The following is a 15,011-nucleotide window of genomic DNA, read 5'->3' as shown; positions in this document are numbered from 1 at the left end:
ACTTCTAGTGTCCCTGGGGAGGGAACTGAACCTTGAAAAATGACAGCACTAGTAACTTGCACACCAAAGAACGAAGAACGTATTATTCCCCAAAGGCAAAAATAGGAACAAAATTAGGACAGTGATTTATACAAGAAGAGAAAATCAGGACCACCCCAATTCGGAACGTACGTTTCCAAGCAAACCTCAGGGAAGAAATACTGGATCTGATATAGGAAGATTTAAGCTTAATTTCAAGATTGGAAGTTAAGGAGCCAGAATACGTTTCAGACAGGCATCCAAATACTGGGCAGCTCTTTTGAACTTGTGTATTGAATCTTGGGAAATGCATCCTTTATGGCAGGGATGGGGAATGCATCACCCTGCAACTCCCAGCATCCCTCACCATTGGCTCTGCTGGTTAGGGATGATGGGGGTTGCAGTCCAACAACGTTTAGAGGGCCACATGTTCCCCACCCCTGATTTATGGTAATGATGGGTTTTCAAATCCTTTCCACAAGTCCAAGTGGTGATAACATAAGGCAATTAGGGCGAGAAGGGCACACCAGGGCACGTGCATGCAGCTTAATAGGCCATCAGCTGACCAGTCTTAAGCACTCTTTGAAGGGGTCAAGTGAAGGGGATGTTTGAAAATACGCAGCTCAAGAAGAAAAGCCGACAAAGCTCAAGACTTTTTAATTACTCTACAAATACTGAGTGCAGCTGAGTGGGAATTGATAAAAAAAGAAGTCAAGAATGCCTCCTCGTGAGCACCACAGAGAAAGTGGGGTAAGGGGGTGACAGTGGCCATGTGTCCTGCTTTACAGAAGATTTGAAGGCATTCAGAGGGCTGTCTAGTCTGATTTCTGGTTTATAGGTAAAGAACTATAGGAAGGGAGAGCAGCGGCCTTGAAGTTGCCCATCAGCAGTGAGCACCTCAAGAACAGGCTGAGCAGGCAGGGAGGCCACCTGGTCAGTGTTGCCCACCATGTATTGTGTTTCTATTTAAATATAGTTATTAGGTTGGATCCAGTTTGAGGCGACTGGGCTAGCAGAAACAGATATCCCCACCCCCTTCTCCTCATAGCAGTTCCTCCTCCCCATAGTGGTCCCTCCAGGCCCTTGAGAATTCAGGGATGCTGCTAAACGGACTGAGCTGTGATATGGGAGGTCAGGAGAATCAATGAAAATTGAATGGAGGCATCTTCTGCAAGCCCAGCCCTTCCATCCATGGGAGGCAGGTGCTGGATCCAATGCCTCATTCCTAAATTTGCATAAGTCTGCATGTTATTTTATTTCTTTGGTGATGCTTAAGTAGTCATCCTGTCTATCCAGCTATCTATCTACCTATCTATTCCCTTACCTTTAGTCTGTCTTCTTGGCTCTGCTTATTTGAATTGCTTGTTAAATGACTGTTCCTCTTGCTTCTCTCATCATAGATCATATCTCGCCAGCACTATGAATGGCACAACCTCACATGTGATTGAAGGCCCTTCCCTGGGCTCTGGATTTGATCTAGAAGAAAGCTATACAACTCTGCAACCCATGTGGGACCTGACACTATGCATATATTTGAATATATTTTTCTTAATATATTCCTTTCAGGGATAAGCAGGCAGAGCAATCATATGGTTGTTGGGAGACCGTCTCAGGGACCATAGGACGTGGTGGTTTTCCCCCTCCCCAGACTGTAGACATTTATATGAACTTGAGAAGGGGACTCTGAGGTTAAGCCATTTCCCCCTCCCATCACAAGTGCCACAGAAAGCACCAGAGTGGCTACTCTTCCGAAGTCTAAGCAGCAACCTTGGATGACCCCATAGAGTTCAAGAAGGGGGCATTGTAATGGGCAGGGAAGGGAAAGACATGGATCCACAGGATCCTACAGTCTCCCTGCCACTGTCACCGCCCCCTGGCTCATATAGCCCAACCCTACGGAGTGACCTTTTCCGTAGCAGCGTCAGCAGTAATTGGCTGCGCTGGGGTTCTTCAACTGAAGTAATGGGCGCCACTTCTGTCATCAGTGTGCTTGCTAGCGATGTTGTGGGCACAGAACAAGAAGTGGTGCAGGAGCTCCAGGAGCTTCTTGCTTTGCTCATCTAGAGTATTGCGTCCAGTTCTGGGCTCCACAATTCAAGAAGGACGCAGCCAAGCTGGAGCGTGTTCAGAGGAGGGCAACTGGGATGATCAGGGGTCTGGAAACAAAGCCCTATGAAGAGAGACTGAAAGCACTGAGCATGTTTAGCCTGGAGAAGAGAAGATTGAGGGGAGACATGATAGCACTCTTCAAATACTTAAAAGGTTGTCACACAGAGGAGGGCCAGGATCTCTTCTCGATCCTCCCAGAGTGCAGGACACGGAATAACGGGCTCAAGTTAAAGGAAGCCAGATTCCAGCTGGACATCAGGAAAAACTTCCTGACTGTTAGAGCAGTGCGACGGTGGAATCAGTTACCTAGGGAGGTTGTGGGCTCTCCCACACTAGAGGCATTCAAGAGGCAGCTGGACAACCATCTGTCAGGGATGCTTTAGGGTGGATTCCTGCATTGAGCAGGGGGTTGGACTCGATGGCCTTATAGGCCCCTTCCAACTCTGCTATTCTATGATTCTATGCTGATGTTGGGTAATAGTGCTGGAAGGAGGAGGCCATTTCTAACCAGAGCTTCGCTTTAGATGTGCTGCAGTGTCTTGATTGGTTTTTCCAATGAACATTCTCCCATTGTTAAAAGGGGAAGATCATGACTTGTTTAAGTTCTGAAATTAAGCCTGAAGCAATTGAGCACTCATAATTTCTAAAAGCCAAAATGGTTTCCCTGAGCCAGTCTTTCCTTTGTATTGCTGTGCGGTGAAGGCATTATTGCTACAACTGGAGATTTATTTATTTATTTATTTATTTATTTATTTATTTATTTATTATTGCATTTATATCCTGCCTTTTTTCCTCCAAAGAGCCCAAGGTGGCATACATAATCCTCCTCCTCTCCATTTTATCCTCACAACAACCACCCTGTGAGGTAGGTTGGGCTGAGAGGCTGTGACTGGCCCAAAGTCACCCAGTGGGTTTCCATGGCCGAGTGGGGACTAGAACCCAGATCTCCCGACTCCCAGTTCAACATCTAGCCACAACACCACACTGGCTCGAATACTACCGAGTCTAAATACTGTTGAGCCACAATAATTAAAATTCAGACCTACTGTGTTGAAAAAGAGAGAGAAACTATTCAGGTCAACCCCAAATCCAGGAAAATGCCATAATACTGATGAGTCCTTTAAAATTAAGGATTTGTATTTTCATTATTGTATTTTTTAAAATCCAGGATAGCCAATAATTAGACTAAATTACAGTGCAACGCCATCCATGTTAATACAGAAGCATGTCCCTCTATGCTCAATGAGACTCATTGCCAGGAAAGTGTGCATAGGATTCAGCTTTAATCATTCCAATTATATTTTAAAGGAGTAGGAAGTGTCATATCAGTGTCTGTGTTGTTTTGTTATACATTTAATTAGTTAGAATATTTTTTAGCCATAATACATGGCAATGTGAAGTGTTTAAATTATTTTGTGTTTGAACATACTTGTAGAAATGATGTTTTCAGTGATTCAGATATGGACATTTTTGGGCTAACGCAACCGACATTGCTTTCAAAATGAGATATGAGGCTGGGAATCTAGTTGACGGAGAGGAAATAATATTTATCTCTTTAGGATTGTCAATATTTGGCTGCTTTACACTTACAATCCAGTTAGCTTGTTTACTCTTTGTAGCGTAGATCCAGAGCATGTAAATCTTCTCCCCCATCTCTAAGGCTGCTACTTAGCATTTATATAGCACGTTTCAAGCATGTAAAACAATCCATATGCATACTCTGAATAATATTTATGTTGGCTCTGTAATGTAGGCCAACACAGGTATCCCTTATTGCAGGAGTGGGCAGACTTCAAGCTTGTGGGATCTGTGTTGTTGTTTGCTAGAACCCTTAGATCCACCAGCTGGATCCTGGTGCAAAAAGGCATACAGTTAACATTAAAGAATTCTGAGCCCACAAATTAATTCTGAGTACCAGAACTGAATGGAGGTCGCACAAAAATCTACTCCTGGTTACCCTAAGTTTTCTTCATTTTAGCAGCATAATTTTGGGAGTGTCTGTGTGTGTGGGGTGTGTGTGTGCTTTTTAATTTTGTTGCTGTTGTCAAACAATTGGGAATCAGACATCCTTTCAGATTTATTGCAAATCACTCAGTTCTACTTCACGCCCACCCCACCCCACCCCCTTGTCCTGTTGCAACTGGGGACACAGAAGCTGAGAGGCTAGCCTACCTCTACCTAGTGAGTTTACCTGAGCTGAGATTTGAAACCAGGAATTCCACGGTCACAGTTTACACTCTTAGCCAGTCTGCGACACCAGATATAATATAATTCATTCATGGTTATTTTAATCTTGTGGTAATATCAAGATGGGTTAATGTTAAAGATGTTTAAGCTTATAGGTCTGCTGGAAGAACATGTTGATATAAGTAAAGCAACTGGTTCCCACTTCTTTCAACAGGGCAATGCAACCAAATATTTCCACCTCACCTTGGCACATCCCAGATAATCCATGGCAACGGTACCACTGTTGGCACAGTAATAACGTTTCGGTGTTCTGCAGAACACCAGCTGATTGGACAAGGAGTCGTCACTTGCATTTGGAAAGGAAATGGTACGCAGTGGACAGCAGACATTCCATCGTGTAAGCGTAAGTATTTCTTTATTATTATTTTTGCATGTGATTTGCATAATTCTTCACCTTATATTTTTTCTGACATATAAGTGTTCCATAGCACTGGCAAACCAGGTGATGACGGATACAAAAAGAAGAGTAGATTATATGCATTACTCTTATCACTGAAATCTAGACTGCTGTAGTCATATTAGCCCAGTTAGCACAATATGAGAATCCACGGTGGATTAATTTCCCTGTGGGGTTTTTCATTGCAGCGGCAGCTGCCATATTGAATATTCAGGACATGGTGCAGGCACACCATAACTCCTTGTTACATGGGAACCCAGCGACGGTGGGTGGTTGACAAGCCACCTACAAGTCCAAAACAATCCATGGGTTTTGTATGGCTTATGAACTACCCCAAAAAACTCACCTTCACTGGGTTCCCACATAAAGAGAAGCCACCTATGCAGCTTGGATCACGAATGTGGCACCTACACGTGCCACAGCCCACAGCAGCTAATTAGCTGCAACAGGCTGTGGTGACTGTGAACCAGGTCATTCTGATGTCAATGGCAACCGTCAAAGAAAGGCTTTTGGATCGTTTCATGCTGGATATAAATGCCACTAATTTTAAGAAAGTTACTCCTGGAGTTGTTTCATTTTTGTTTAAGACATGCTTGATACAGTTTCTAGAAAATTGCTGGTCAGACCAATAAGTCTGTTTCTTTTATATCATATGCCTGTGAACAGCTTTACTTATTTAATGTTAAGCTTTTGAAAAATGATTGATGTTCTAAGAACGTGGCGAGTTTTGTAAAGCACAATTAGGCTATTGTCTGTGGATAGCAAAAGGAAGCAGCAGTGGTATTGACAAATAGGACTTGAATGGCAACGATATTAGCTCCTTTTCACTCTGTGCTTTTTCTTACTTATTACACCAACAATAAGACTCAATAAATCTTATTGTTGGTGTAAGATTGGGGAAGAAAGCCTGAAGCCAAGCCCCAGGCTTTCAGCACTATAAATTGTTGATAGGTCTGAAGTGGATCCCTATCTAATTTTAAAATGGCAGGCCACTCGTGCCTTTCCCACTCGCCTGAACTCGCGTGCTGTACTGAACCGTAGTTGCATAGCCAGGTTAAAAGTGTTTCCCATCCCAGGAAGCAACTGGCAACAGTCTTTGGAGCCTAACGCAAGAGGTATCTCATTAAAACATTACCTAGCCCCATGTTAACCCTTGACACCCAGTTATGGATATAAGTCAATATGCAGTTAAGACTCAGCTCAATTTCTCCTTTATATTACACCCAGGTGGAGCTCCAGATATCTGTCTGGAGGGAATAAGGGTCTGGATGAGAGCTAACAAACTGAAGCTCAATCCCGACAATACAGATGTGCTGCTGGTGAATGGCCTATCAACGTAGGGAAGTGGTATTCATTCAGACTGTACTGCGTGGGGTCACACAGCTTGGAGGTACCACGGGATACCAACGAGGCATCTGTAGCTCATAGTGCCTTTTACCAGCTTCGCCTGCTTCATCAGCCTTCATGTATTGGGCAGAGGTGATTTGAGCACAGTTATCTCTGCACTGTCTAATCACTCAGCCTGTCATTAGACTGAGTACAGAAGTACAGATTACTGTGGCGCAGTGCTAGGGGGATGCCCTTGAAGAGCATCCAAAAGCTACAGCAAGTTCAAAACTTGGTAGCCACTTCGTTAGGCAGGACTGAACACCAGGAGTATTTTATGTCAAGATTAAAAGAGCTTCATAAGAATATACGAACATAAGAAGAGCCACACTGGATCAGACCAAGAGTCCATCTAGTCCAGATTTTTGTTCACAGTGACCAAGGAGCTGCTCACAGGAAGCAGGACAGGAGTGCAACAGCATCCTGCAACCCTCGTTCCCAGCATACTGCCTCTGATACAGGAGATAACAGACGGCCATCTTGACTAGTAGCCATTGATTGCCTCATCCTCCATGAGTTTGTCTAACCCCCTTTTAAAGCCGCCCAGATTACCCCTCCTTCTTTAGTGGGCCCGGCCACTCCCCTCTGCCATTCTTGTTGCTGCTGCACATTTGTTTGCCTTTCTCTCTGCACCACGGCCCAGAGGAAGTATGTGGGTGTCATTGCTCATTGACTCAGAGAGGGCAGGTGAACAGGCAGCAACAAAGAGGGTGTGTGTGTGTGTGTGTGTGTGTGTGTGTGTAAGGTTCTGGAGATTGGCAGTGGGCCCCCTGTGGGGGCGTGGCCTTGGCAGGTGCCCAGCCCTGAGATTGCCTCCCCCCGCCTTTCTTTGTTCTTGTCTGCATCACGCCGGATTAATTGCTACGCCGACTTGTGAGGATTTCATTGCTTGCTTATAAATAGGACACTTTTAAATAGTCTGCTCTGAGATGTTCCCTGATTGGAATGAAGCCGGAAACACTCCAACTGTCAATGCATGCTGAAGTGAAGGGTTTGTTACCAGGCGTGGGAAGGAGGCAGAGGCTATCGATACAGACGTCAATCTGAGGCTGTGTTTGCTTTATTCCAGCCATACCCAAATATGAAACTTTTGGATTTAAAGTTGCCGTGATTGCCTCCATCGTGAGCTGCGCCATTATTCTGCTGATGTCTATGGCTTTTTTAACCTGCTGTCTTATCAAATGTGTTAAGAAAAGTGAGAGAAGAAGAGCTCAAAGGTATGTCATGTTTGACAAGGGAAGTCTTTTAAGCCCAAGGTTTTAAGGCAGGGATGGGGGAGCTCAGGCTTGGGGGCCATATGTGGCCCTCCTGCGGTCCCAATCCAGCTCTCTGGGATTCCCCAGAAGGCCACGCTGTTTCTCCTTCCCCCCCAACCATGGATTGGTGGTTTTCTGGCTTTGGGACAGTTTTTCCCCACCCTCCATTCTAAAAGGTTGAAATGTCTCTCCCAAGGCCTAGTTACAGCCATTAAGAGTTTTCAGCTAAAAATATGCTATCATTTTTGGCCATGGCCTTTTTGCCTTTGGCCCCGCCCCCTTTGCACTCCTTCGCACCCACCACTGGAATGTGGCCCCTGAGAGTTCCTCCAAAATTGAATTCAGCCGTTGGGCTGAAAGAGGTTCCTCACCCCCTATTTTAAGATATCAAGTGAAATTTAAACTATTGCTCTACAACTGCTTTTCTCTTTGCTGTTCATTTATTTCTTGTTCACGAATGGAAGGGCTAGTTGGAAGATTCCCATAGTTCTCTATGTCCTCTACCACAGTGAACATTTGTGGTAAAATTCAAAGAAACACATTGGAGGTGGAAGAATCACCACACAATAGGCCTGTTGTTCAGACAACACGCTAAGCCATGGTTAGGCCGCTAACCCTTTTGCAGCAAATGATTAGTGAAAACCAAAAGCAATAAAAGAGGAACCCTCACTGTGAATATGTTTGAACCATGGTTGTGTAGCCACCATGGTTAGGAATGGCTCACATGACGTGCACAGCCATAATGTTTAGCTCAAAATGCTTAACCACTGTGGCTTAGCATTTTGTCCGAACAGGGTCAATCTCTCTCTCTGTTCCCCCCACAACCTCCAATATCCGGGTAATAAAATAGTCTTGTGAAAGTAAGATTCAATTCACAGTCCATTGAGTTTCTGAATGTAGAACGGTGACCAGGCATTTATTCAAGTTGTGGTAATTTCAATCTTCCCCTACATGGCATTTTCCCAAGGCCACTCACCAGAAGGATGTTAGGGAGAAATCCATTGCGTGGTTACCCTTCAGTCTGAGGGAGCTGCACTGCGCATGGGATCAATGGCTGGTAACGCTATACATTTCCTTTTGGGAGGAAACAAAAAAGCCCGTTGAGATTACCCGTATCACATGCAACCACATCATTTTGGCTCTGTGAAACCTAGATGACTGATGATGAAGTAAGTGTTAAAAACATTATATGTTTGACAGAATCAGAGCTTGATTCTAGTGTTGCTACTCCAGAGTTCCTTGTAACCATTCCCATATCTGAGAAAGCAGCAAGGACCAGAAATCTAGGAAGTTACATAACATTAGGGCTGTGCTCCGCTCCGTTTTGGTTCCCCGAGTCCGGAGCGGAGCAGAGCGACCCGATCCGCCTCTGCCAAAGGCGGATCCGAATCGGATCAGGGGAGCTGCGGATCGAGGCGAGGCAGTTCACCTTGATACGGCGCTCTGGACGCAGGTAAGTGGGGGGAGAGGGGCTCACCTGGCGCCACCAGTACCGCTGCAGTCTGTGCAACAATGGCGGTGGAGCCAGATAAGGGGAGGGGGGCTTGAGGCCTGGGCCTCAGTTGAAGCCGGCACCGGACCGCAATGGACACAGGTAAGTGGGGGGGAGCTTACCTGGTGGCAGCGGCGGTGCAGTCTGTACAGCGATGGCGGCGGAGCCAGGTAAGGGGGCAGGGGGAGGGGGCTTATTCGGCCCCCATTTTGTCCCCACTTACCTACTTACATGCCTCCGCCGTCTGCCGCAGAGGCAAGTAAGTGGGGAAACGGGGGGCAAAATCTCAATCTGGCCCTCCAGATCTCACTCTGCAGAACGGAGCGGGGGAGGATCGGATTGACCCGAAGCGGTTCGGGCCCGATCTGGAAGTTCCGGATCAGGCCACGAAGCAGTTTGGGGGGTCCGTACACAGCCCTACTTAACATACTGTTCTCTGCATCTCTACCTCCCATACCAGCGGTCGCTGGCTGCTGCTGCTGTCTTGTAGTTAAAGTTTAAAGGTGCAATCAAGTGCATGTTTAGAAAGAAAAAAAGTCCTACAACTCCCAGCATTCCTCAGCTAGCCATGCTGACTGGGGAATGCTGAGAGTTGTAGGGCTTTTTTCTGTCTAATCATGCATAAGATTGCACCCTAAATCTTTCATTCTAGACAAGCCAGAGGTAATGGAACAGAACAGGTTCAGTGCCAGCACCCAGCATGAGTGGGCAAATGCTGGGGCCCACTGTGGCTGATGCTGGTCACCAGCATCACTTTAAATAATAATTGTTTAGGAAATTGGTGCTCAGCTCAGTGCTGTGAAGTGAAGTCTGCTTGAAGCAATAGCAACTGTTTGGTGGGTTTTTGATGCCTTCTGGGGAACGAGGATGTGAGCAGTTTCTGTAGCCACTTTGCCTAGCGCTTCCCTTCACAGCACTAAGCTGAGCACTGCTGCCCATCCCCAGTGGCTTCTCCTCCCTCCTCCTAGCTCCACACCTCCTCCATAATGCTGTGGAAAGAGAGGGCTAAAAGGAAATGTCCTGGGAGAGGCTGTGGATCTGCATCAATTCCCCAAACACCTCTCCCCCAAGAATGGGAAAAACTGTGCAGGCTGACATACGTTGTTACTTCCAACATTTAGGCTGTGTTTGATGTCCATCATATTTGGAGATATACCATAGATATCTGCTGTAGATGGGTAAAACGGTGCCTGTTTTGACAGGGATATGCAGCTGTGGTACCAGCTCAGAAGTGAAGAACTAGAAAACATGCAAGCGGCTTACTTTGGTTTTAAAGGCAGGAATAACAACAATAATAAAAAAATCAAGCCAGTATCTGATGATGGTAATAACATGTCATATGACAACCAAGGCTTCTGCAGGTAAGTTAGCCACTTTCATGGCACATTTCTGAACAGCTTTTACACTGTTGCTTGTCATGAAAGAAGCAGATCATTTTAAAATGCTAGGCATCAGCAAATGATGGAAAACTCTCATCTTTGTACAGATCTATTCACTCTTTGCCATATATCTATATTTTAACAGTACGGGCTCCATCCTGCAGAGTGCTAAATGCCTCTGTCATTCAAAGCATTGCAAAATGTTCTGTTTTCAGTCCAAAAACCATGTTTCAAATGAAACCCTTTGATCATTCTCTGTGTTGCTCCTTCAGGCTCTATCTACATGTAATGATTTAATTTAACATATACCACCTTAGTATATGTGATGCAGTCTTCTTTGGAATGATGCTACATAAAACCCAAAAGTTGAACTGTATGCATTGGAGATAACTAAGGACCAAGTTACACTTGGCACTTAATATGTAATGTCCGTCTTTCAGTTGACTTTTAAGTAATCCCATTCTTCCAGGAATGGAAGAAAGGAGGGTAACTGGTATCATAAAGACCCAATTGGCTGATTAGTGCTCTTGTATGGCACACAAGCATGGAGCAAGGAGATGTCCCAGGTGCTTCAAAGGTGTTCTTCTGTGGCATCAGACAGATATAGACAAAAGGTTGCAAATTCCAGCAGATTCACTGTTGGAAAGAAAAAAGTCCCATTGAGTTTGATAGGATTTTATCTAAGGTAAATAAGCATAGGATGGTGCTCATGGTGCTCATTCGCTGCAGAGGCCACCAGTGAGGGAGGAAGCAGCAGCCAGGCACCTCTCCACCATGCCTGGGTCCAGCTCCAGCTGAGAGCCCCCTCCCTCCTGCTACCAACTGTCTCTGCAGAGGCCACCAGTGAGGGAGGAAGCAGCAGCCAGGCACCTCTCCACCGTGCCTGGGTCCAGCTCCAGCTGAGAGCCCCCTCCCTCCTGCTACCAACTGTCTCTGCAGAGGCCACCAGTGAGGGAGGAAGCAGCAGCCAGGCACCTCTCCACCGTGCCTGGGTCCAGCTCCAGCTGAGAGCCCCCTCCCTCCTGCTACCAACTGTCTCTGCAGAGGCCACCAGTGAGGGAGGAAGCAGCAGCCAGGCACCTCTCCACCGTGCCTGGGTCCAGCTCCAGCTGAGAGCCCCCTCCCTCCTGCTACCAACTGTCTCTGCAGAGGCCACCAGTGAGGGAGGAAGCAGCAGCCAGGCACCTCTCCACCGTGCCTGGGTCCAGCTCCAGCTGAGAGCCCCCTCCCTCCTGCTACCAACTGTCTCTGCAGAGGCCACCAGTGAGGGAGGAAGCAGCAGCCAGGCACCTCTCCACCGTGCCTGGGTCCAGCTCCAGCTGAGAGCCCCCTCCCTCCTGCTACCAACTGTCTCTGCAGAGGCCACCAGTGAGGGAGGAAGCAGCAGCCAGGCACCTCTCCACCGTGCCTGGGTCCAGCTCCAGCTGAGAGCCCCCTCCCTCCTGCTACCAACTGTAACTGCTGAACTTTGCAACTAAGATTGTAGTGCCTGAATTTGCTTTCCTTTTCCCCCTCCTCCTCCTCCCTCCCAATCCCCTTTCCTTTTGTGTCATGTCTTTTAGATTGTAAGCCTGTGGGCAGGGACTGTCAAGAAATACTTTTGTAAGCCGCCATGAGAGCCTTTTTTGGCTGAATGGCGGCATAAAAATCCTTAATAAATAAATAAATAAGGGTAGGATCCAGCGGGGTTAACTTTTGTGAACCGCCCAGAGAGCTTCGGCTATTGGGCGGTATAAAAATGTAATAAATAAACAAATAAATAAACAAACAATACTGGTGGCAGCAAGTACCACCAGTTCCCGGTGCATACGTGGCTGGCCCTGGCAGCAGCAGTACAACATGTGGCTCCTACCACTGGCAGCGGCAATGTAGGACTTACAGGGAGTAAGCCCCCAAATGACTGGAAACGCACGTTTCTGGAAGGGGCAGGTCACGTCTAACCATTACATTGGCTAGGAACTCCATTGGATCCTATCCAATGTGTCATGATGAGTTGAGTGTATTTATTTATTTAATAAGTGTATTTAATTAATTAATTAATTAATTAACAGAGCTGTTGTTGTTGTTGTTGTTATTATTATTATTATCATCTAACATATATTTATTAATTTATTTAAAATATTTCTTGGACAACTTTCAGGGTAAAAGCCCTACCAATGAGGCTTACAGAAATAAAATATGTAAAAACAATTAAAATATTAAAAGTGCTAAAAACATAAACATAATAAAACAGCAATAAAAACAATAAAAGGCAACAATAAAAATAAAATATAAGGAATACAGCAGTAGTCAAATGGCAGCGTGAATGCTTGCCATTTGATTTAAGTGAAATGTTACACCTTAAGATGGGAGCAGAGGCAGAGGGCGGCTGTAAGACAATTAACTCCAGGGTCGAAAATTGCCTGAAAGCATCACTGTCCCCCAGCTTTCTCAGTGTGCCTGACTCTGCACAGAGCTTCCCAGCCAAGTGTTCCTGGGCAATTGCACTTGCGCCCTGCGCTCCTGACAAGAGGAAGAGGAGGCGCGTTGAATGCTCACCTACCAGAGGTCTTCGTCATCTGTGCTTCCTCCAAGCTGGCCCAGGCCCCTCACCTTGGGGAAAAACAGAAGTGGGTTTGTTGGCAAAACAGATTAGAATAAGCAGCAGTGTCTGGATTTGGGCCACAGTCATCTATGAGTAAATAGCTTGGCTTGTTTGCATGAGTGTGCCTACAGCTCCTTGACTCTGCAGCTATCTTTCTAGAGAGCACCTTGCTGTTTGCATGATCCATGTGGCCAGATTCTGATGGGTGCATGGTCCTCCTTGGCATCAGGGGTTTGAAATAGGCTAGAGAAAAATGAATAGATGTGGGAGGAGGATACAGGCTTCTTAAGAACATAGGACCATAAGAAGAGCCATACTGGATCGGAGCAAGGGTCTGTCTAGTCCAGCATTCTCTTCACACAGTGGCCAAGCAGCTGCTCAGGGGAAATCGACAAGCAAGACATGAGTGCAACAAGCACACTCCCACCCATGTTTCCCAGCAAGTGGTGTACATAGGTTTTCTGCTTCTGCTACTGGAGGTAGCACATACCTGTCTTTAGCCATTGATAGCCTTCTTGTCCAGGAATTTAAGTAACTCCCCTTTAAAGCCATTCAAATTGGTGGCCATCGCTGCATCTTGTGGTACCAAATTCCATAGTTTAACTATGCACTGTGTGGGGGGAAAAACCCCTTCCTTTTATCTTCCATGGGACGATGCCAGGTTCTACTATTTTGAGAGGGGGAGAAAAATGTCTCCCTATGCACGTTCTCCACACCATGCATAATTTTGTACACCTCTATCATGTCCTCCCTTAGCCTTTTTTCCAAGCTAAACAATCTCAGTTCCTGTAACCTTCCCTCATAAGGAGATGCGCCAGTTCCTTTATCATTTTAGCTGCCTTTTTCTGCACTTCCCCCTCCCCCCAGTTCTACAATATCTTTTTTTAAGCATGGTGACCAGAACTGTACCCAGAATTCCAAGTGTGGTTGCATCATAAATTTATATAAAGGCAGTATGATATTGGAAATTTTATTCTCAAATCAAATTGTGCCTAACATGGAGTTTGCCTTTTTCCAAGAACTGCACACTGGGTTGATATTTTCATTGAGCTGTCTACCACAACTCCAAGATCTCGTTCTTGGTTGGTCACAGCTAGCTTAGATGGCATCAGGTTATACTTGAAGTTGGGATCTTTCACCCCAGTGTGCATCAATTTACACTTGCTTACATTGAATCGCATTTGCCATTTGCATGCCCATACTCCCAGTTTGGAGAGATCCTTTTGAAGCTCCTCACAATCGCTTTTGGTTTTGATCACCGTAAATAATTTGGTGTCATAGGCAAACATGGCCACTTTACTGCTCACTCATTTATGAGCAGGTTGAAAAGCATTGATCCTAATACAGTTCCCTGTGGGCCCCCGCTATTTACTTCCCTCCATTGAGAGATTTTATCATTTATTCCTACTCTCTGCTTTCTGTTTTTTAAACCGTTTCTGATCTTGCTCTTTTCTTTCAAAAGCCACAAAGCCTTTGTGTTTGAAGGCCACAAAGACTCACATATTTACTGTAGCGTAATAAGCTGTCATGGTCTGGAGTCCGTTGTACAGAAAACTAATTTGAAAGATGTTGCTTTTCATGAAACTGGAGAAAAATAGCACTTAAATAAAAGTACAGGACCCCTGATGATCTCGGTTGCACCTGATCCACTGGACTAGCTGGGTGTTTTTTTGTCCACATGCTTCCCGTCCTGTTGCCTCCCTTGATTTTTTTTCCTACCTCAACTTTTTCCTCCCTGAAATCTAATACCCTCTTCTCCTTTGTCCAAACAACCCTTTTTACAAATCAGAATGTCCTTGTGAGAGAAGGGAGCTTTAAAGTCACCTATACACACACACACACACACACACACACACACACACACACACACCCCTTTTAGAGTCTAAGGCAGCTGCCTCAGACAGCTGATTTTGGATATCATAAAGAAAAGCAGCAAATTATTCATTATTTAATTTAATAGTACCTACTTTTTGATAGTTATCCCTGGTGAATCACTGTCACCATTTTGTCTCCATTTTTGCCTTGTGGAGAGATGCTTTGTCAACATGTTTTTAGTGTGTGTGTATGTGTGTGTGTGTGTGAGAAGTGGATGTTCTCCAGGGTTCAGCCCTCTCCTCAGAGTCTCTAGAAGTTAGATCTCCAA

General features: G+C 45.6%; 1 protein-coding gene across 1 annotated transcript in view; it reads left to right on the top strand.

Moving 5' to 3' along the window:
* The window catches only part of SUSD3 (sushi domain containing 3), a 54,295-nt gene that overhangs the window by 29,520 nt on the left and 9,764 nt on the right, over positions 1-15,011 (top strand). Inside the window, exons 2-4 of the mRNA XM_063123387.1 lie at positions 4,529-4,717; positions 7,227-7,374; positions 10,108-10,266. Coding sequence (XP_062979457.1) covers positions 4,529-4,717; positions 7,227-7,374; positions 10,108-10,266 — 496 coding nt within the window. The remainder of the gene's footprint in view (positions 1-4,528; positions 4,718-7,226; positions 7,375-10,107; positions 10,267-15,011) is intronic.

The sequence above is a fragment of the Elgaria multicarinata genome, chromosome 3 (genome assembly GCF_023053635.1).
Source record: "Elgaria multicarinata webbii isolate HBS135686 ecotype San Diego chromosome 3, rElgMul1.1.pri, whole genome shotgun sequence".
In the NCBI taxonomy this organism is placed as follows: Eukaryota; Metazoa; Chordata; class Lepidosauria; order Squamata; family Anguidae; genus Elgaria; species Elgaria multicarinata.
The sequence above is the reverse complement of the archived record's forward strand: the minus strand, read 5'-3'. Positions and strand labels throughout refer to the sequence as shown.